Raw genomic sequence first — 23,458 nt, 5'->3', positions numbered from 1 at the left:
ACAACTAGGGTGGGCCCCAGTAGTAGATCAAGATGCATCAGCCTTCTCTATCCCCAGAGCTGGTCAGAAGTCAATACAGGGAGTAGTCCAAGGCCACAGGACTGAAAACAGCTCTTACTGACCCACTGTCAGTTTCAAGGCTTTGTTCAGGAAGAGGCTGGGTGGGGTTTCTGCTTTAAAGTCAACCCTCACCGTTTTTAACATGATTCTTTTTAAAAGCCACTAAGTCACGATTTTAAGCAAAATGACATGAAAAGGAAGCATGCATAATTGTGAAGAGGAAGAAAATAGGATGGGGCAGTGGGAAGAAAGTAGGTCAAAGCATATTATGTTTGGCTGGCTGGCTGTGAGGTGAATTTTAAATAACTTTCCAGGTCAGTTTCATTTGAGGGGTGTAAACAGCATTATGGTTTGGCCTCACTTTGCTTTCTAAAGTATTATAAGTTAAATAAAATACTGTCTTTGAGAGAGAAAGAATGAATTTAGTGATCTGGTACAAAGGGCTTATCATACATGTCAACTAACTGGTATAGAACTGTTTGTTATTTTTTATTTATTTAATTTTTTTGAGAGACGCAGGGAGAGGAAGACAGGAACGTTGATTGAGCTGCTCCTGTATGTGCCCTGACTGGGGATTGAACTGGCAACTTCCGTGCTCCGGAGTGATGTTTCAAATGACTGAGCTCTCCAGCCAGGGCTGAAAAAAATTTTAAGGTAATTCTGTATATTTATATTTTTGAGGCCAAACTCTACAGATGAATTGTCTATATGTGGACCATGATACACAGCTAGAAATCACCAAATATAGATGTTTCGAGTATCAACTTTGTAATAGGTAATATAACTTCGTTTCTAGCTAGCATGAATATCTGGTTTGCTTTTGGCTTTCAGTCCAACCATAATTGGGCTCAAAATGTCTTTTCGCTTTACCTCTTTCTGTACATCCTTTGCTTGGTTTTCAGCCTTAATGAGAAGAGTTTTTAAATTAGCTGAATCCCGAAGATGCTGTTCTTTCAAGAATCCCATTTGATTCTCAAGCTCTTTCCTAGTCATCTGAAGGATGCTGAGATCACTGGTAAGTTCTAAACTTTGCTTCTGAGAACTGTAAAATAAATATTGACAGAGTTATTCATATAGAAACTAGACATAGCAGGAAGTCCAACTCCTTATACAATTCACTAGGAAGGATGAAGTAGATTTCAAAGGAAAAAAATGTAAAAAAAGAGTACGATTTTCAATAAGCAAAAAGCGTTAAAACACTAAAAAATGCAAGTAAGTTTAAAGCTGTGTCCTATTTTCAGATAATCAAATATACACAAAGGCTGATATTTAAAAAACAGAAGTAGGAGGTGACTATATTTTGTTATATCACATTATATTAACTATCATAAAAGATTCAATGTAGGGCTTCTATAGGAAAGAATAGCATGTATTTCAACTATTTTCTTATAAGTTTAAACTTCACAAATAGGATGGTGGACAGAAACTCAAAGTTTAGAAGCCACTGCCAACTTAAGTAAAGCAACCTAATCAAATGAGAAGATACACAAATTGGGGAAAAGCACGGAACAGAGAAGTAGGAGGCTGCAATCAAGACCTCAATTCTGCCACTATTTAGTTGTGGGATGTTAAGCAAGTCATTTAACTGGTATAATATCCTTCTCTGAGTAAGCATTTCCTGAGCTCTTATATCTGTGCCAGGAACCATGATATACAGATACAAATAACACAGGGAGAGCCTCAGTGCCCTCCACGGTCCAACATGAAGACTGAACCCAATTTCTGAGGCTGTTTTTTGGCTTAAATTCTATTATTTTTATAACTTGATTATAAAAAAACACCAATTTACATACCAGGAAAACAGCTTGACAGGCATAAATAGAAATTCTTGATTCAATTCCTTCTACATCATAGACAGCAAAAAACAAAACACCCATATAATGTACTTGTATTAAAAAATTTGGCTCCTGCCCTGGCCGGTTGGCTCAGTGACAGTGTTGGCCCAGTGTGTGGAAGTCCCAGGTTCGATTCCCAGCCAGGGCACACAGGAGAGGTGCCCAACTGCTTCTCTACCCTTCCCCCTCTCCTTTCTTCCTCTCTCTCTCTCTTCCCCTCCCGCAGCCAAGGCTCCATTGGAGCAAAGTTGGCTCTGGCGCTGAGGATGGCTGTGTAGCCTCCATATCAGGCGCTAGAATGGCTCTGGTTGCAACAAAGCAATGACCTAGATGGGCAAAGCATCGCCCCCTGGTGGGCTTGCCAGGTGGACTCCGGTTGGGCACATGCAGGAGTCTGTCTCTCTGCCTCCTTGCTTCTCACTTCAGAAAAATACAAAAAAAAAAAAAAAAAAAAAAAAGGCTCCATATACAACTGAAATAGTTAAAGGAAGGTAGGGTTTTCAAAATGACTGCTTTATGCCTCTCGGGATTAATCATAAGACTCAGATTCAATACTGTAACTGAGGTACTATGGAGTATAAATCACATTTTGATTGTATGCTAGACAGATTCTTAGGGGGCAGGGTCTAATGTCAGGCCAATATAGCTAGGAACTAAAAGGCAGAAAAGAACCTGTGAAGAAAGACTAGCTTCTAAATACACATATGCTGAGGAAGCTTACCAAATAAATTTAGAGAACTACTAAACCAGAAAACTTTAACAAACAGAATTAATTTCTTTAAATAGTTTATGTGAGTTTAGGCAGACAACTTAACCAATGATTTAATAATATATATATTCCACACTCCAGCACCTAATATTTTTAAACCATAAGCTCCTAACTCAAAAGGAGTTTGTTGGCTTATTCAATACTTAAACAAAACTTAAAAGTAAAAAAAAAAAAAAAGCAATTAACAGTCTGTCAGAATCCAATTAATTACATCTCAAAATGAGAGATCAAGTCTGAATATTTAAAATATCAATAATTGCAAAGTAAGAATAACTTAAGATAATACTGGTAATCAAACATCAGTATTTCTTCTTGTTTCCAAATTAATGGATTCACTAAGGTCCTAATATACTCCAAATATGAAGAACTTGAGTGTCTACATCAGTTTACACATATTTTATACCAAAACAATTTGCCTAAATGTATTGTTTTGGGCCTTTATTTTGTCCTAGATATATTTTGGAATTTCTTTTACAAACTTTTACATGTTATAAACAAACATGTCTCTAAACATTCAAAAATATGTATAAATGTGTGAAAAGACTACGTAAAGATTCGACTCTGAAAGAGGAAACAGTACTGTACAGATGCCGATATGAGAACCTGTGGTACTGTCAGGACACTCAATCAGCACATCTTGTTCCTTCAACTACCAGTAGTTCTTGATCTTTAAAAATGTTCAATCAGGCCCTGGCCGGTTGGCTCAGCGGTAGAGTGTCGGCCTGGCATGCGGGGGACCCGGGTTCGATTCCCGGCCAGGGCACACAGGAGAAGCGCCCATTTGTTTCTCCACCCCCCCCCTCCTTCCTGTCTCTCTCTTCCCCTCCCGCAGCGAGGCTCCATTGGAGCAAAGATGGCCCGGGCGCTGGGGATGGCTCCTTTGTCTCTGCCCCAGGCGCTAGAGTGGCAGAGCAATGCCCCGGAGGGGCAGAGCATCGCCCCCTGGTGGGCAGAGCGTCGCCCCCTGGTGGGCAGACTCCGGGTGGATCCCGGTCGGGCGCATGCGGGAGTCTGTCTCTCCCCGTTTCCAGCTTCAGAAAAATACAAAAACAAAAAAAAAAAAGTTCAATCAATATTACAGCTGTTTTTGTTTTTTATAAGCAGATAATGAGGCTTACTATTTTCTGACAGATCTGGTTCTTTCTTGTTTTTTTCTAAAGCTTGTTTTTATGGGAGCTGACCTGGATCACTGAGTTTTTGCCAACCTTAATGCTCTTGAGGGGTGTAACCATAAAGTTAGCAAGAGAGTAATGACTCCCATTTTTGGTGTACTGGGGAGAAGGAGATAGATTAATTAAGAGTGGCTTCAGCCTGGCCTGTGGTGGTGCAGTGGGTAAAGCACCGACCTGGAATGCTGAGGTTGCCAGTTTGAAACCCTGGGCTTGCCTGGTCAAGGCACGTACAACAAGGAAGCAGTGAACAGCTAGAATGAAGCAACTACTTGTCACCCCCCTTCTCTCTGTAAAATCAATAAATAAATTCTTTTTTTTTTTTTAAAGGTTTTATTTATTTATTTTAGAGAGAGAGAGAAGGGGGAGGAGCAGGAAGCATCAACTCCCATATGTGCCTTGTCTGGGCAAGCCCAGGGATTCGAACCAGCAACCTCAGTGTTCCAGTGTGATGTTTTATCCACTGTGCCATCACAGATCAGGGCAATAAATAAATTCTTAAAAAAAAAAAAAAGCAATGCCTTGAGATTTAAAAAAAAAAGAGTGGCTTCAATAATAATCCTGATCAGGTGGTAGCACAGTGGACAGAGCTTCGGACTGCGACGCAGAGGACTCAGGTTTGAAACCCTGAGGTTGCCGGCCTGAGCACGGGCTCATCGGGCTTGAGAGCGGGCTCATCCAGTTTGAGTGTGGGGTCACTGGCTTGAGCCTATGGGTCACTGGCCTGAAGCCTAAGGTCGGTCGCTGGCTTGAGCAAGGGGTCAGTCACTTGTGCTGCTGTAGCCCCTCCAGTCAAGGCACATATGAGAAAGCGATTAATGAACAACTAAGGTGCCACAATGAAGAATTGATGCCTCTCTTTTCTCTCCCTTCTTGTCTGTCCCTCTCTGTCTCTGTCACACACACACACACAAAATGGCTTCAATAATAAACAGGCAAGCCCTGGCCGGTTGGCTCAGCGGTAGAGCGTCGGCCTAGCGTGTGGAGGACCCGGGTTCGATTCCCGGCCAGGGCACACAGGAGAAGCGCCCATTTGCTTCTCCACCCCTCCGCCGCGCCTTCCTCTCTGTCTCTCTCTTCCCCTCCCGCAGCCAAGGCTCCATTGGAGCAAAGATGGCCCGGGCGCTGGGGATGGCTCTGTGGCCTCTGCCCCAGGCGCTAGAGTGGCTCTGGTCGCAACATGGCGACGCCCAGGATGGGCAGATTATCGCCCCCTGGTGGGCAGAGCGTCGCCCCATGGTGGGCGTGCCGGGTGGATCCCGGTCGGGCGCATGCGGGAGTCTGTCTGACTGTCTCTCCCCGTTTCCAGCTTCAGAAAAATGAAAGGAAAAAAATAAATAAATAAACAGGCAATACTCCCAACTCCTGAATAAGAATACAAACACTGCTTAAATAAAAATATAGAATATCATTTTAAGTGAGATGGAGACAGGAAGGGAGAGAGATGAGAAGCATCTTTTAATTGTTTTATGGGTTGCTTCTCATACATGCCTTGACTGGGGGTACCTTCAGTTGAGCCAGTGACCTTGGGCTCAAGCCAGTGAGCTTGCGCTCAAGCCAGATGAGTCTGTGCTCAAGCTGGTGATCTCAGGGTTTCAAACCTGGGACCCCAGTGTCCCAGGTCAATGCTCTATCCACTGAGCCACCACTGGTCAGGAATAGAATATCACATTTTTAAGGAAAAAATAAATTTTGAACTCTGCAACAAAATTTTTGTGGGAAAGGAGGACTCCACTAAATTTGCTGAAATAAATCTATTGTATTCATTGGTTTGCATGTAAAGTACTAGATTTAGGTTCAACTGATTTAGAGCTTTTTTTTTTTTTTTACAGAGACAGCGTGAGAGTCAGAGAGAGGGATAGACAGGGATGAATAGACAGGAACGGAGAGAGATGAGAAGCATCAATCATTAGTTTTTCGTTGCGACACCTTAGTTGTTCATTGATTGCTTTCTCATATGTGCCTTGACCGTGGGCCTTCAGCAGACCGAGTAACCCCTTGCTCAAGCCAGCGACCTTGGGTCCAAGCTGGTGAGCTTTGCTCACACCAGATGAGCCCGCGCTCAAGCTGGCGACCTCTGGGTCTTGAACCTGGTCCCCCGCATCCCAGTCTGATGCTCTATCCATTGTGCCACCGCTTGGTCAGGCTAGAGAATTCTTGATCTTATACATTTATATGTATAACTTATATGTAATATAACCATTTGAAATTCAGAAGCTGAATCTGTATCTTTCAATAGTATGAATTCTTTATTATTGTCAACTACTGATCACCCTTCTTAAAAGAAGGCGGGATCGGCCCTGGCCGGTTGGCTCAGTGGTAGAGTGTCGGCCTGGCGTGAGGGGGACCCAGGATCGATTCCCGGCCAGGGCACATAGGAGAAGCACCCATTTGCTTCTCCACCCCCCCCTTCCTCTCTGTCTCTCTCTTCCCCTCCCGCAGCCGAGGCTCCATTGGAGCAAAGATGGCCCGGGCACTGGGGATGGCTCCTTGGCCTCTGCCCCAGGCGCTAGAGTGGCTCTGGTCGCGGCAGAGCGACGCCCTGGAGGGGCAGAGCACCGCCCCCTGGTGGGCAGAGCGCCACTCCTGGTGGGCGTGCCGGGTGGGTCCTGGTCGGGCGCATGCTGGAGTCTGACTGTCTCTCCCTGTTTCCAGCTTCAGAAAAATACAAAAAAAAAAAAAAAAAGGCGGGATCACTGACATGAAAGAAAAGCAAAATTGTATTTAAAATTTATTATATTTAGTTTATAAGGTAAGTTCAATCACTAATTATAGATCTTTGCTGTTTGTTTAGAAATTTTTTTTCGGGAGGCAGCATTTAATGAATCTGTATTCCATGAGTATAACAAAAGGAAAGGAAGTTGTATGATGATGGTGGTGATACAAAAAAAAATGAAGTATTCATTTAGCATAGTGACCCTGCTAAATAGCCAAAATGAGTCTGGCTGAACAGTTTGTTTTAAAAGTATATTTAAGTATCAAAATTAAATTAAATTTAGATTAAAATTTAAGGTAAATATTTTGAAGCTAAAAAAGTTCTTGCATACTTGTGCAGTTCTTTTTCTTGTCGCTGAAGTTCTGATGAGAGCAAAACATTTTCCTTTTTTAGAGAATGGCATTCAGTTTCCAATACATTCCATGCCTTTCTCAACTTCTCTAGTTCACCTAAAAGAATCACAAAACATATTCATTAATATAGTAACATAACTCCCATAATAATTCAGAGAATAAAGGGAAGAATTTCAAAGAACATCTTTCTTTCCCCTGAAAAACAGATTTTATATGGTTATTCTTAGTTTCCTGTTACTCTGCATCTATAACTGCAGAAAAGTCCCATCACCTTGAACTTTGGTAATTCTTTTTCCTACTTTACTTTTATAAGACAAATAGTTTTTAATAGTATTTAAATAAAATATAAAATTATTAAAAAAATTATTTTATTATAGAACTTGTAGACTTGAAGAATGTTTATAGCCCCACTACAAGACTCTGCTTTGTACAACCAGTTGCTATCAAAGAGAAAAATAGCCTGAATGGTTAATGTTTACAGGTTATAAGGTTATCATTGTCAAGAGTTAATATGTAAAATACACTTATTCACCTTGTAGCCTTGTTGTTTCCTCTCTCTGCTGGTCTTCACACTGTTGACATCGAAGTTGAAAATTGTTTTGTAGGCTTGTGATTTCTTTCTCATATTCAGACGCTGCTTTCCGCCACCGCTCAAGATCACCTCGTACCTTCTTAAGCTCTTCTTGTAAAGAAGCAATGTCAGTGTCCCGCTCAGAGGCAGCCTTTGCTGCTGCTTGATGAAGAAGCAAAATTTCATCTCGGGCACTAAGCAATTCATCTCGAGTGCTTGTGATTTCACTGTCCTTCTCTTCCCGGAGATTCTCAATATTGATGTGCAACCTCTGCAGTTGGGCTAAAAAAGTATATTTATTTATCATTTTCTTAATCCACAGCAATCAGGAATAAAAGAACAGCCCATACAGGACTGTAGTCACTACACAGCCCAGGCTGTCATAGCTGTTTGTTGCTTTTGAGTAAACTGGACAAGCAACCTATGTTTAATGCACAAAAGGTCAAAATACAGAAACACAAAGGAACCAAAGTAATCTTTATTTCCCCCACACAGAGAAAATTGATTCTATAGTACTTGGTACTTATTCTTCTAGGTATTTTCCATGCATTTATATATACATAAAAACAAAAAGGGAGGGAGCATAATATATGTAATGTTCTCTATCCTGCTGGTGACGAACATCTCTTAATAACAAAAAATCATTACACTAACTTTTTTTTGACAAATCCTTTATTTTAGACATTGTAGGCTATTAAGCTTTTATAACTATAAACAATATTGCTTATAACACAATTCTAATTTTTTTTCTTATGGTGAATTCCTAGACATAGACTTGCGTGGTCAAATGGAAGCATTAGAAAAATCTTTGATTTTCTTGTTTCAATTTTCTGTTCAAATGTCAATTCCTTGAAGCTTTCTCTGATGATTTACCTAAAAAAACCTCTCTATCATTCTCTATTTATTCTGTCCTTATTGGATGTCTCATTATATATTTATTTTCATGTCATTTATCTTTTTAACTAGACTGTACATCTCATGCATGTTCTATCCCCAATACTAGCAGAGTAAATAATCAAGAATTATTGGTTGAATTAATAAAATTAATGAATACTGCCTAATCAAAGAGGTACATTTTAAAAGATCTGGTCTTATGCCCTCACAGTAGAACAGGAAATAATCTGTATAAAATAATAACTAGCTTTAGGACTAAAATACTAGTTTTGATAACTATAAAACAAGAAAATTATAGATAGAAAAAGTTCCTTAGATAGAAAGAATAATTAAAATAATTAAGAGGATTTAAGGCCAGGAAGGCAGGAGGTTGCTCCATAAATAATCATTAAAGAAAAATATTATGCCTTTAAAAATTTTAAGAAGCAGAGAGGTAATAGGTTCAAAATCTGAAAAGACAGAGGTAATGACCACAGACTTGTGGACTAAGTACTGAAATTACATGCTGGCACTAGGGGGCACTCCTTGATGCCTAGGTAAGCCATCTTTAGGACAAAAGGCAGCACTAAGTCAAAGGACCTTCAGGGAAATCTGCCTTTATACAATACAAAATAGTACTTTAGATTCAAATAAGACTTATATAAACTAATGAGTAATAGCATTACACTATAATAAAGATTTAAAGAGTTTTCAACTGAGACATATAACCTACACCAGAAATTCTAATTTAATCATAAAAAAATTAAAAATTTAAATAATTCAAATATCCCACTCAAAAAAATAAAAACAAAAAATGAAAAACAAGCCCAAAGACTGGTTTTTCTCTGGGATAATTTAGGGCAAATATCACAGGCTTCATACAATGAGTCTTCATTTCTTCTAAAGTGAGATTACTTGTCTATTTAATTTCTTTTCACCCTATTTCTCAAACTAAAATTTTTATTTTTTTGTATTTTTCTGAAGTTGGAAACGGGGAGGCAGTCAGACAGACTCCCGCATGCACCCGACTGGGATCCACCGGCATGCCCACCAGGAGGCGATGCTCTGCCCATCTTGGGGTGTTGCTCTGTTGAAACCAGAGCCATTCTAGCGCCTGAGGCAGAGGCCATAGAGCCATCCTCAGCACCCGGGCCAACTTTGCTCCAATGGAGCCTTGGTTGCGGGAGGGGAAGAAACAGACAGAGAGGAAGGAGAGGGGGAGGGGTGGAGAAGCAGATGGGCGTCTCTCCTGTGTGCCCTGGCCGGGAATCACCCTGGGACTCCTGCACACCAGGCTGATGCTCTACCACTGAGCCAACCGGCCAGGGCCTCAAACTAAAAATTTTAAATATCATTGGTTTCCTCTTTGACAATGAAGGCAAATTAATCTTGTTTTAGGAATCTTACAATAGCATAGGAAAGAAAGATCTCTCCTGGGGTATCTCACAATTATAGCTGCACAGTAGCAGGAGCTCCAGTTCAAAGAAACCCTTAATAGGCAGTGGTCTTTCTGGTCATTTCTGTACCAACCCTGTGATAGCCCACTAAACGGGGGTTGTGAAGAGGAGCCTTTACCACTAAAGGCAGCACAGGAACCATTATTCTATTTCATGTGGTGTATGATTTTTGTTGCAATGACAAGTGTGTTTGGACATTATTAATAATGCCACCAAAAAGCTAAAAGTGCTGATGCACAGAGCAGCTCAAACTCATTTCCGGTCTCAAGGGTCTCTCTGTAGTAACTCACTACAATAACTCAGAAAATGACAACCCTATCAAATCCGTAGTTTCACTCCTGCTCTTCCCACTCCAGTGTCTTGTTGGAGTATAGGGGAATCTTCCCTTGTATCATCTTAAAAAAAAGCTCCCCCAGTTAGAGTCTCAAATTGTAGAGAAGAACAAAAGCCATGAAAAATGGGAACTCTCTGCACTCTTATTTTCTATGCCTCTTGAATCACTAAAAACAATCTCAAATACCTGGGAGTGTTCCATACCTTGAAGAACCTGTATTTGTTTAGTGGATTCCTCAACTTGATTTCGATAGGCTTTTCTTTCTTCTTCCAAAAGAGCTAGAAGTAAAACACAGTATATCTAATTTTGTGAGTTAATGAAAGTATTCAGGTTGGGCAGCTGGAAATTTCTTAAACATTCTCTTCTAAAGGTTAATGAAGGAAACAAAAGTTAGGCAATAAGTATCATCAGTATCAGCAGACAGTTTACAGATTTTAGGAGCACAAAACAGTAGCAAATAATAAATCTATTCAATTGAGTAAGTGGCATTTTCTAGACATTGAATCACCAAGATACGTGCTATTCTTCACATGAGAAGCATTCTTGATAGTTGTTAATCAGCATTTTGTGCTTAAATTTATAAAACAAACTTAAAATCCTCATGTGTACTACCAAGTACCTAGAAAGTACTGACTAAATAACTGCTGTTGCCCTGGCCGGTTGGCTCAGCAGTAGAGCGTTGGCCTGACGTGCAGGAATCCCGGGTTTGATTCCTGGCCAGGGCACACAGGAGAAGCGCCCCTCTGCTTCTCCACCCCTCCCCCTCTCCTACCTCTCTGTCTCTCTCTTCCCCTCCCGCAGCCAAGGCTCCATCGGAGCAAAGATGGCCCGGGCGCTGAGGATGGCTCTGTGGCCTCTGCCTCAGGCGCTAGAATGGCTCTGGATGCAACAGAGTGACGCCCAGAGGGGCAGAGCATTGCCCCCTGGTGGGCGTGCCGGGTGGATTCCGGTCGGGCGCATGAGGGAGTCTGTCTGACTGCCTCCCTGTTTCCAGCTTCGGAAAAATGAAAATAAATAAATAAATAAATAAATAAATAACTGCTGTTTGCTAAAAACTTTTCAATTAATTAATTAGCTTGGACTCTCCAAAAGGTTCAAGTCAAATGAGTACCAACTCAAATTTCTTCAAGAAACAGAAAAGAAAGGAAGTAGCAACTTCTCCTTGAGAATCTTCTTCCAGGTCAGGAAGGCCATCTTAGAGATCATGAAGACTCCAGAGGCCATTAACTATCTCCTCATGTTAAGGCTTTTTAAAGTACTAATTGACTACAACCAGATAGTTACAATAAATGATACAGAAATGTAAGCTCTAGGGGGAATAGCACAGACTCCATTGGCCTATGACACTATAGGTAAGTGAGCTACTAGAAAAGAAATGGTTGGGATGTTAGAAGATTCTATACCTTAACCTAGCCTGATTCCTCCCATTTACTGATAAATACACTAAAAAGTCACACAGAATATAAATCTTCCTTACCTTATAAACTGTGTAGTATACATTAGAGTAACTAAAATTGAAATGTATATACATTATGTTTTTTCCTTGTGCTGCACTTAATATGTAATTAATTATTAAGATCTTTCATTGTTAGAGGTCTTTCTTGATGGTCACACCAAAAATGTGAAGGAAGTAGAGCAACTGAACGCTCCCAACTTTACTTATTTGAAACATAAGTTCAGAGAGGTTATGCCCCAAGATCACATATCTAATAAAGTTGTGGATCTGAAACAAGATACCATGCCTCTGGACTCCAAGTTTGGGGCCATTCAGTTGTATCATGTTGCTTCCATATCCCGTAAAGAATCAAAGTAACCTTGATCTCACCTTGAAGTTCAAAGCATTTTTGTTTACTTGCTCTAGCTAGCTCCTGGGCTTCAATCAAATCCTTGCGAAGATGATGAATTTCTTGTTTTGCCTCAATTTCTGACTGTGCACCTTGCAAGTCATCTGACAAAAATGTTTATTTTAAAAGCAAGAGTTAGTATCATAATATAATTGCTACTCCCAAAGATTAGCAATCTCTTTCATGTTTAGACATGCATAGTTAAACACAGAACAACTGAGTTAAATAAAACTTGGAAGCAAATTATATTAAGCATTTTAGTCATTTTACTCTGAAGAAAGAACACAAGTACAGGTTAAATAAATATATTAGTAATTCATAGCATGGTATTATAAAAATACATATTAATCCATACTAAAATGATAAATTTCACTCTGTAGAGCTTATGTAAGGTCTGAAATTTAGTAAAACAGGCATAATGCTATTCTTTATCAATTTTGAAATTCTTGATATCAAGTCAGAAAAATTTCTCTTTTAACTTAACTGGAAATGGAAAAACAGAAACAAAGTTGGTTTTTCAAGAAACAGTGTTTAGCATGATTTCCCCGATTGTGCGATACAAAATAAAAAGTAGGCTGAAGGCTGCACTGTGCTTACTGTGGTATCACTGTTTTCCCAGCACTATACACAGCAAATATACTTGCTGAATTATTAAATGATGCAACCGAAATGGTTTTATCAAAATAAATTAGGTCCACCATTACATCTCAAATATGCCTGCTCCCCTCCCTGGCTTCTTTCCTGTTTAGTCACGCTGCTCATCCTTCACTGTATGAAAACTTTCTGCTACTGAACAATGCCTGAATAAATCAGGTAGGTCGTATTCTTTAAGTACATGCCATTTGGCTATTACTTTCGTTTACAAGTAGCTCAGGCATAACAATTTTAATCCACCAAAAGAGAATTGAGAATAAAATATTACAATACAATCACAGAAAGTCTCAAATGTTATATACACATATTTTCACACTCATCGATCACATGAGGGGAGGAGGGAAAACTCTTTCTTATAGTAAAAGCCAGCTAATAAATGTAGAAGAAATGATAGAATTATAAAATCACTATTTGACAAGTGAGAGTTGATTCAGGAAAAAATCAATAGATGCTAAAATTAAATAGATAAAAGGAGTAACAGGAAATTTACATACCAGTGATAAAAAACAGTTCAAAATCAGATACCCCCTTATATGATGTCCAGTACTATTATTGTTATATCCCAACCAAAAATGCACAGCTAATAATGAGGAAACATAAGGTATAGCCAAACTAAGGGACATTTTATAGAATAATGGTTCTCTTCAAAAATGCCAATGTCACAAAATACAAAGAAAGACCTGAGGAACTGTTCCAGATTAGAGACTAAAGAGACATGACAACAGAATGCAACATATAACTCAGGATTTTCTTTGGTCATAAAGGTCATTATTATTATTTTTTTACAGAGACAGAGAGAGAATCAGAGAGAGGGATAGATAGGGACAGACAGACAGGAACGGAGAGAGATGAGAAGCATCAATCATTAGTTTTTCATTGCAACAACTTAGTTGTTCATTGATTGCTTTCTCATGTGTGTCTTGACCGTGGGGCTACAGCAGACTGAATAACTCCTTGCTCGAGTCAGCGACTTTGGGTCCAAGCTGGTGAGCTTTGCTCAAACCAGATGGGCCGTCTGACTAGGCAGTGGTACAGTGGATAAAGCGTCGGACTGGGATGCAGAAGGACCCAGGTTCGAGACCCCAAGGTCGCTAGCTTGAGCGCGGGCTTATCTGGCTTGAGCAAAGCTCACCAGCTTGGACCCAAGGTTGCTGGCTCCAGCAAGGGGTTCCTCGGCCTGCTGAAGGCCCGCAGTCAAGGCACATATGAGAAAGCGATCAATGAACAACTAAGGTGTCGCAATGAAAAGCTGATGGTTGATGCTTCTCATCTCTCTCTGTTGCTGTCTGTCCTTATCTGTCCCTCTCTCTGGCTCTCTCTCTGTCCCTGTAAATAAGTAAAAACAAACAAACAAACAAAAAAACCAGATGGGCCCACGGTCAAGCTGGTGACCTTGGGGTCTTGAGCCTGGGTCCTCCTCATCCCAGTTTGACACTCTATCCACTGCACCACCGCCTGGTCAGGCCATAAAGGTCATTATTAAAGCAACTGACAAAATGTGAGTAAGGTCTGTGAATTTGATAATAGTAATAATATAACAATGTCATTTCCTTTTGAGATCTGTATGATGGTTATGTAAGAGAAATAGAAAATTCACACTGAAGTATTTAGGAGCTATGATACCTGCTGTCTTCTCAATGGTTCAAAGGCACAGAGGGAGGGGAAAGGAAGAGACAAAGGAAGATAAAGGATCTATCAATTTCGGCAAAATGTTAACACCATATAGGGTGAAATGTTAACATTTGGAGAATCTGGATAAAGAATATAAAGAACTCTTTATTCTATTCTTAAAACCTTTCTAAGTCTGCCCTGGCCGGTTTGGCTCAGCGGTAGAGCGTCGGCCTGGTGTGAGGGGGACCCGGGTTCGATTCCCGGCCAGGGCACACAGGAGAAGCGCCCATTTGCTTCTCCACCCTTCCGCCGCGCTTTTCTCTCTGTCTCTCTCTTCCCCTCCCGCAGCCAAGGCTCCATTGGAGCAAAGATGGCCCAGGCGCTGGGGATGGCTCTGTGGCCTCTGCCTCAGGCGCTAGAGTGGCTCTGGTCGCAACATGGCGACGCCCTGGAGGGGCAGAGCATCGCCCCCTGGTGGGCAGAGCGTTGCCCCCTGGTGGGCGTGCCAGGTGGATCCTGGTCGGGCTCATGCGGGAGTCTGTTTGACTGTCTCTCCCCGTTTCCAGCTTCAGAAAAAAAACAACAAAAAACCTTTCTAAGTCTGAAATTATATCAAAATAAAAAGTTAAGAAAATTTCTACATATACACACATACAAGTAAAGAAAATATGGTAAAATAGTAACAATTGTTGAATCTTGTTGGTGGGCATGTATGGGTACTCTTGGTCCTCCTCAACTTTTTTGCTTTTTATTTTTATTTTATTTGCAAGATAGAAGCAGAGACAGAGACAGACAAGAAGGAAGAGAGATCAGAGGCATCAACTCATAGTTGCGGCCTCTTTAGTTGTTTACTGAATGCTTCTCATATGTGCCTTGAATGGGGGGCTCCAGCCAAGCCAGTGACCCCTTGCTCAAGCCAGCGACCTTGGGTCTTGAGCCCAAGTCCTCAGCATCCCTGTTTGATGATTTATCCACTGTGCCACCACCTGGTCAGGCCAATTTTTCTTGTGTTTGAATGTTTTCTTAATTAAAAAGGTCTTTGAAATTACCAATCCTAATGACACAGTCTTAGAACGAGTCCCAATCATTTCTTCCCAAATTCTTCTTCCTAACCTATCTTGTTTTTCTGTATTCTAGATCAGGGGTCGGGAACCTTTTTGGGTAAGAGAGCCATGAACGCTACATATTTTAAAATGTAATTCCATGAAAGCCATACAACGACCCATGTACATTATGCATTATCCAATAAAAATTTGGTGTTGTCCCAGAGGAGAGCTGTGATTGGCTCCAGCCACCCGCAACCATGAACATGAGTGGTAGGAAATGGATTATAATACATGAGAATGTTTTATATTTTTAACGTTATTATTATTTTTTATTAAAGATTTGTCTGCGAGCCAGATGCAGCCTGTGGCTCATAAGCCATAGGTTCCCAACCCCTGATCTTAGATTGTAAGACTAGAGCAATTCTCTTATTTATATTAAGGACCTATGTTGACTCCTTTGTGTATCAAATCTAGATATCTTTATCTGACTTTTATTTATTTATTATTCTGAAGTTGGAAACAGGGAGGCAGTCAGACAGACTCCCGCATGCGCCCGACCGGGATCCACCCGGCACGTCCACCAGGGGGCGATGCTCTGCCTATCTGGGGCATCACTCTGTTGCAACCAGAGCCATTCTAGCGCCTGAGGCAGAGGCCACAGAGCCATCCTCAGCGCCCGGGCCAACTTTGCTTCAATGGAGCCTTGATTGCGGGAGGGGAAGAGAGAGACAGAGAGGAAGGAGAGGGGGAGGGGTGGAGAAGCAGAGGGGCGCTTCTCCTGTGTGCCCTGGCTGGGAATTGAACCCGGGACTCCTGCACGCCAAGCCGACGCTCTGCCACTGAGCCAACTGTCCAGGGCCTTTTATCTAACTTTTAAAGTTCTCCATAATCCAGTCATCACTTATTTTCATTTACTCACTAACATACTCAATTCCTAATAGTCCCCTTAGTAACTCCAGCTCCTGACTACATTCCTCATTTATCTTTGCTCATGTCAATCTCCTTTCCCCCTCTGAACCTGTCATTTAGAGCCCAGGCTCAAGCCTCCACATCTAGCACCATGACTGCATCTAACTCCCAGCACACAGTGGTTTCTTGCTTCATTTCTAGAATTTGACAGTAAAACCCAAGCAAACCAGGAAGCCTTCCAAGTTCCCTAATTGTTTAATAGCATTTAGTTTCATTTTTAAAAGAACATGAATCCATATAGGATTTTTGAAAAGACCTTTGAGGTCAAGTATCACACTCCTTTCAATTGATAGATGAGGAAATAAAGGTTCAGATTTCAGAAATGGCTTATACATTTGGGAAATGGTGAAGACAGTACTAGAATTCTCACTCTAGCTCAACCATCTTTCCTATAAATGATGGTACCTTCTTGGTTATATCACAGCTATTAAGCAGTATGCTTTCCTAAGAACCAACTCTTATTTTTTAATCTAGAAATAAGAGGATTCCTATCATTGTTTTCTTTTTAGTCATAAATGTTAAATGCATATATGTTTCACACTTCTGCTCCATATTATACGGAACACACTATACCCCATCTAATATGATGTTAGACATACAGTAAGCACTTAACTGGTTAATATACAAGATAGTCAAAGGTTTGCATATAAAATGTGTAAACTTTAAAAATAATAACCATAAATGGCCCTGGCCGGTTGGCTCAGCGGTAGAGTGTCAGCCTGGCGTGCGGGGGACCCGGGTTCGATTCCCGGCCAGGGCACATAGGAGAAGCACCCATTTGCTTCTCCACCCCCCTCCTTCCTCTCTGTCTCTCTCTTCCCCTCCCGCAGCCAAGGCTCCATTGGAGCAAAGATGGCCCGGGCGCTGGGGATGGCTCCTTGGCCTCTGCCCCAGGCGCTAGAGAGGCTCTGGTCGCGGCGGAGCGACGCCCCAGAGGGGCAGAGCGTCGCCCCCTGGTGGGTGTGCCGGGTGGATCCCGGTCGGGCGCATGCGGGAGTCTGTCTGACTGTCTCTCCCCGTTTCCAGCTTCAGAAAGAATAAATTTAAAAAAAAAATAAAAAAATAAAAATAATAACCATAAATAAATACAACTAAAGAACTTTTATCTTGAGGAAGGGGATCTTTTCATAAATGAATCGTTAAGTAATCCTTCTATCACAGCAGATCTATCAAAGCAAACTTTTTATTATTATTGATTTTTAGAGATAGAGAGGAAGGGAGAGGGAGAGAGAGTCAGAGAGAGAGAGAAAGAAAAGATAAAGATTTGTTGTTTCACTTATGTATGCAGTCATTAGCTATATGCCCTGACTGGGGATTGAACCCGCAACCCTGGAGTATCAGAATGACACTAACCAACTGAGCTACCTGCCCAGGGCTAAAGTAGATATATTTCTTGTCTGCAGCAGAACAATTCTCCTGATCAGTGATGTTGTGAAATAAAACTAATACTTGCCTTTCAAATTTTCAGATTTTATGTTAAGTAATTATTTTCAGGAGACAATTTTAATTTAGAAAACAAGTTCTAAAACAAGAATCAACAGCCTGACCTGTGGTGGCGCAGTGGATAAAGCGTCGACCTGGAAATGCTGAGGTCGCCGGTTCAAAACCCTGGGCTTGCCTGGTCAAGGCACATATGGGAGTTGATGCTTCCAGCTCCTCCCCCCTTCTCTCTCTCTGTTTCTCTCTCTCCCTCTCTCTCTCCTCTCTAAAAATGAATAAATTGCCCTGGCCGGTTGGCTCAGCGGTAGAGCATCGGCCTAGCGTGCGGAGGACCCGGGTTCGATTCCCGGCCAGGGCACACAGGAGAAGCGCCCATTTGCTTCTCCACCCTTCCGCCGCGCTTTCCTCTCTGTCTCTCTCTTCCCCTCCCGCAGCCAAGGCTCCATTGGAGCAAAGATGGCCCAGGCGCTGGGGATGGCTCTGTGGCCTCTGCCTCAGGCGCTAGAGTGGCTCTGGTCGCAACATGGCGACGCCCAGGATGGGCAGAGCATCGCCCCCTGGTGGGCAGAGCGTCGCCCCTGGTGGGCGTGCCGGGTGGATCCCGGTCGGGCGCATGCGGGAGTCTGACTGTCTCTCCCTGTTTCTAGCTTCAGAAAAATGAAAAGAAAAAAAAAATAAATATGAATAAATTAAAAAAAAAAAGATTTCATTTCTAAAAAAAAAACAAAAAAAACAAGAATCAACAAACTAGTTCTCTGTACCACATAAGAAGGACCAGTATTTTAATTAGAGCAAATATGATGTCATGTATCAAATAATGTATATATATAAATTCTACATAGTGTTTCATCATAGAAGTAAAAATATTAACCCAAAATCTTTACAAATTAAGTTTAATATAAACACTAATTACTATATTCAAACTAATCAAGTAGTTAAGTGTGCAGATACTCATTTCAGAAAAGCAAGTGACAAATTTTTTTCCCCCAAAGACAAATGAGCAAATCTTTTTCTGCTAAGGTTGATCAACGGCTCATTGCATTTCACACAGTTGTGTAGGAAAATGTACTACTAGTTTATTGTGGCTTGAGTCTATTCTCATGGTGTCTTACTTTTGTCACAGAAAGGGACCTTTTGTATCAATCTACTTCACCATCTTGGGAAAAGTGTTGTGATGTGTATCAGTGGAAAGTATTTAGAATAAAGAGAAAAGAAAGTCTTACTGACCCAAATCTATTTTGTTTAGATGTACAAGTCAAATGGAAATAATTTTTTTTGGAGCTATGATGGCATAGAAAGTAACAATCTATTTTCCCTTTAACACAAATGGTTTATATTTAGAATTACCTGGTGTATGTACAGTATGGGTCAGAGGTTAGCTTTACTCAGACTAAGGCTAAATCCTGTAAAGACATCCATGCCACACAAGAACCCATTAAATCAGTGGTAGTCAACCTGGTCCCTACTGCCCACTAGTGGGCATTCCAGCTTTCATGGTGGGTGGTAGCAGAGCAACCAAAGTATAAATAAAATAGATTTAACTATAGTAAGTTGTTTTATAAAGATTTATTCTGCCTAACAGTGAAAATCCGACATAAAGTACTTGGTAAGTAATTATTATTATATGCTTTAACTTGCTGTAACTCTGCTTTATAAATTTTATAAAGTAAAGTTACTTCCCTACTTTATAAATCACCATTACTGTGGAAGCAGCGGGTAGTTAGAAAATTTTACTACTAACAGAGATACAAAAGTGGGCGGCAGTATAAAAAGGTTGACTACCCCTGCACTAAATGAACCAACCTTGGCACATGCTATACTTACATGATATTCTAAATTAAATTTGGTCTATTTCTTCTTAAGAATAACTGGAGATTTAACTTAAACTCTGCTCTTTGCTCTAAAAATAAAGATACTATGAACTACTTGGTAAGGGCCAAATCAAAGCATTTTCCCAAGTTCTATTTTGCATGTTTGCTGAGGCTGATGTAGCCACATGTTAACTCATCTACTGATAGAAGTGATCTGGCTGAGGCAGCAGGCCAGGTGGGTGTTTCCTTTTACAACTACCAGCACTCCTCCCTTTGGAAGGTCTGATGACAGTTCAGGCTTGGTTGATGAGAACAACCTTTATAATGGAAAAAGACTGTTTTTCCCTTGTGGGTATGTGCAGCCATATGAGACAGTCCTAGGGAGCAGCCTGCAATTGCTGATTTTCACACCTTTGCCATTCCTTCTGACCAGCTAAGTTCATTATTTATTTATTTATTTTTGTATTTTTCCAAAGTGAGAAGCAGGGGGTGGGGGTGGGAGTGGACAGACTCCTGCATGTGCCCAACTGGGATCCACCCAGCATGCCCACCAGGGTGTGATGCCCGGCCCCTCTGGGGCATTGTTCCGACACAATCAGAGCCATTCTAGCACCTGAAGCAGAAGCCATGGAGCCACCCTCAGTGCCTGGGCCAACTTTGCTCCCATGGAGCCTTGGCTGCAGGAGGGGAAGAAAGAGATAGAGAGGAAGGAGAGGGGTAAGGTTGAAGAAGCAGATGGGCGCTTCTGTGTGCCCTGGCCAGGAACCGAACCCGGGACTTCCACAAGCTGGGCTGACGCTCTACCACTAAGCCAACTGGCCAGGCCTGCTAACTTCCTTCGTGATAATTGGATCTTTAATTGGTTCCTTTGTCCTCCCCATTGTTCTCTTCTTCCTCCTCTATAATTTTCCCTTGCTTCTATGGTCCACCCCTATGCAAAGAATTTCCCAAAGAGGTTAGCTGTGCTCTCCAAAGTTTCCACCACACCTATTTAAAACACTATCAACACTCTTTCATGATTGTAGCCTGTGCATGTGTCTTATCTTTGTATCTCTTAGATCAATGAATCTTTCAAAAATAAATGACAATGACTTTCTAGTCCTAGTTTCTGTTTTGCACATCCAAAAGCATTTCTAGTTTCCAGGGTGACAATATCAAACAAGGGCACTTTCAAATGTGAAAGGGACCACTTTTAATAATTCCCTGGGACAACAGGCATAAATGGTTCTAGGCAAACCAGAGCCTATGGTCACCATTTCTGTTTGGCCCAAGCCCAAATAAAACCATTACTTTCTTACCAGGATACCTCTTCTTCCAGAAAGAAATACTTCTTTAAATAACATCACCATCCTTTTGGGCATTCAGGGTCAAATGCTAAAATTATATCTGACTTTCACTTCTCTCTCATATACTGATTCTTAGACCTATGGATTCCAGATTATTATAAAGGGATTCCAGATTGTGATCAAGAACTACAGGGCCCCAAACTAGACTTTCTTCTTTGATTTAAATTTCCACAACAGTCATTGCAGTTCAGACTGTCAGTGATTACCTACACCTCCTAAATGATTGCCCTACCTCCAGCTTCCAATTTATCCAACAAATCCCCCAGAAATATAGGTCTAATCAAATTTCTGTGCTGAGGCCACTGAATTCCACCAAAATAATCATCCCAACTTATCTAGCTTGTCGTTTTTTTTTTCTAGCTTATAGTTTTTAATATTTCCTTTGAGACAATATCTCAATCTTCTCTTCTTAAAACCCTAAAAATGTATTGCTATCAATATATTCTCCAAAAGTCAAGAACTAAAAATAAGAAATAACTGTAATTCAATTATCACATTGAAAATAAGTAATTCCTTATTGTTGGGCAGATAAAATATATTATGCTCACTTTGTTAAAGATGGCGCTGCCCACATGAAAGCTCGTCGCCCAGGTGATGTTAATGTGTGTTGGGGGCGGGCTATGGGCAGGCAGGATCCTTGTAGAATGGGGCTTGGTTTTAGGACTAAGCCTTTCCCACCCTTTTTGATGTGGGGTGGTGCAATCCCATCATGCCTCAGATAAGTGATTTTGTATTAGAGACTTCCCTATTTTGTATATTGAATTAAAGGTTTTGATTTCTACACTATAAAATGGAGGCAGGACGGGAGCTTGCTCTCTTGGTTCCTGGGATTATTAGCATTAGAGAGGAGAGCAGAGAGGAGAGAGCAGAGAAAGGCCACGTGGAGGAGGCCAGGAGAAGCAGTCAAGATGGCGGAGTGTTGAGTGAGAAGCCAGTTTGTGCAGAGTTTGTGCAGGGAGAAGGAAGGAGATGGGGAACAGAGGTGAATAAAGTCTGGTGAGCTAGAAACCTTTGATTCTAGGAAACTCGGATAAGTCAGTAGCTTTGTGAGAACTGAATGTGAGTGGGTTTTGGAGACCAGTGTGTGTTTTTACTTGCCCGCCGGGTGCAAGCTAGGATTAAAGATGATGGCCCACCAGTTTTTGGCTCCATTGTTTCTTTACCGACTGTCCGAATCCAATGCAAACCTGCATGGGCTAGGCGGCTGTGATGGTGGCCCTGGCTACTGGCTTAACACTTATTATCAAGTATCCATTTGGAATTAAAAACTTCCCAATTGTGTCAAATTTCTTTGGCAGTTGGATTGTTCAAATGAATATGTAAGCAATGTTCACACATTACATTTAGTTGATAATACATCTCTTAAATCTCTTTTAATTTATAGGATCCCCATTCCTCTTTACTTTTCCACCGCAAATCTTGCAATTTACTTGAAAGTGGGTCATGCATCCTACAGAATTTTCCACATTCTGATTTTGCTGTTGTATCCACATTTAGAATAAGCCCCTAGCCTAGCTCTTTACAAGTCCTGGAAGTTGACCAGATTCAGATTCAGGGTTTTTTTTAGTATTGAATACGTCATAAATGGTGTTACACATTTTCAGGGTCATCTCAAAAGATACTTCTTCTATGAGCTCAACCTGCTTTCCTCCCCATCTTCCAAAATAAACAAATTTTAAAAATCCGAACATTCTTTCTCCTTTCTTTGACTCCTAATTGCAACATCTACCAAGAAGCAGCTTATCTTCTGTAACCTTTCAATCACCATTTGACTAGAAACTCCTCCCACTCCAAGGACAGTCTTATCAGACTTTGAAACCATGAATTGCCCTGGTACAGTTCCCTAAGTCCAGCAATCTTGCATTCAATACCACTTGGACTGAATTCCAGTTTTCTTTTTATCATTTTTTGAAAATGATTTCAAGCATAGAAAAACTTGTGGTTTAAGCCATATTTTTATTTCTCGTTCAAAAGTGGCATAAATTGGTTGAAAATAATTAATATTTCAGGAAAAAGGTACTCTTGCTATCATCCTCTGTTGGTCAAATACATTTTTAAATATGATATATGTTTGCTCGTTCATAGTTTGCATTGGGTGTGGTGGACAGGCTGGAAGCAGGCTGGTCGTTACAGCCTGAGGCTTAGTTTTAAGACTAAGCTTTTCCCCACACCCTTGACTGATTGCATGATGTGGGGTGGTGCACTCTTATGAGGAATCCCATTATGCCTCAGATAAGTGACTTTGTATCAGAGACTTCTTTGTTTGTATATTGGATTAAAAGGTTTTGATTTCTACACTATAAAGTGGGGCAGACCGGGAGCTTGCTCTCTCTTTGTTCCTGAGTTTAGCATTAGAGAGGAGAGCAGAGAAAGGCCACGTGGAGGAGAGGAGGAGGAGCCAAAATGGCAGAATGCTGAAGGAGAAGCCAGTTTGTGTAGAGTTTGTGCAGAGAGAAGGATATGGGGAACAGAGGTGAATAAGGCTAGTGAGCTAGAAACCTTTGATTCTAGGAAACTCGGATAAGTCAGTAACTTTGTGAGCACTGAATGAGTGGGTTTTGAGCCCAGTGTGTGTTTTTACTTGCCCGCTGGGAGCAAGC

General features: G+C 41.1%; 1 protein-coding gene across 40 annotated transcripts in view; it reads right to left on the bottom strand.

The window, feature by feature from the left end:
* Positions 1 to 23,458, bottom strand: part of SLMAP (sarcolemma associated protein) — a 207,738-nt gene that overhangs the window by 8,740 nt on the left and 175,540 nt on the right. For 26 of the 40 annotated variants that reach the window (XM_066351570.1, XM_066351567.1, XM_066351588.1 and 23 more), the window contains 5 exons: positions 11,963 to 12,085; positions 10,341 to 10,415; positions 7,435 to 7,755; positions 6,881 to 6,998; positions 931 to 1,102 (listed from right to left, as the gene is read on the bottom strand). In XM_066351570.1, coding sequence (XP_066207667.1) covers positions 931 to 1,102; positions 6,881 to 6,998; positions 7,435 to 7,755; positions 10,341 to 10,415; positions 11,963 to 12,085 — 809 coding nt within the window. The remainder of the gene's footprint in view (positions 1 to 930; positions 1,103 to 6,880; positions 6,999 to 7,434; positions 7,756 to 10,340; positions 10,416 to 11,962; positions 12,086 to 23,458) is intronic. The other 14 variants (XM_066351586.1, XM_066351583.1, XM_066351600.1 and 11 more) reach the window with 1 other exon arrangement.

This window comes from Saccopteryx leptura, chromosome 10, assembly GCF_036850995.1.
Source record: "Saccopteryx leptura isolate mSacLep1 chromosome 10, mSacLep1_pri_phased_curated, whole genome shotgun sequence".
Lineage (NCBI taxonomy): Eukaryota > Metazoa > Chordata > Mammalia > Chiroptera > Emballonuridae > Saccopteryx > Saccopteryx leptura.
Note: the sequence above shows the minus strand (reverse complement) of the source record. Positions and strands in the feature narration are given on the sequence as shown.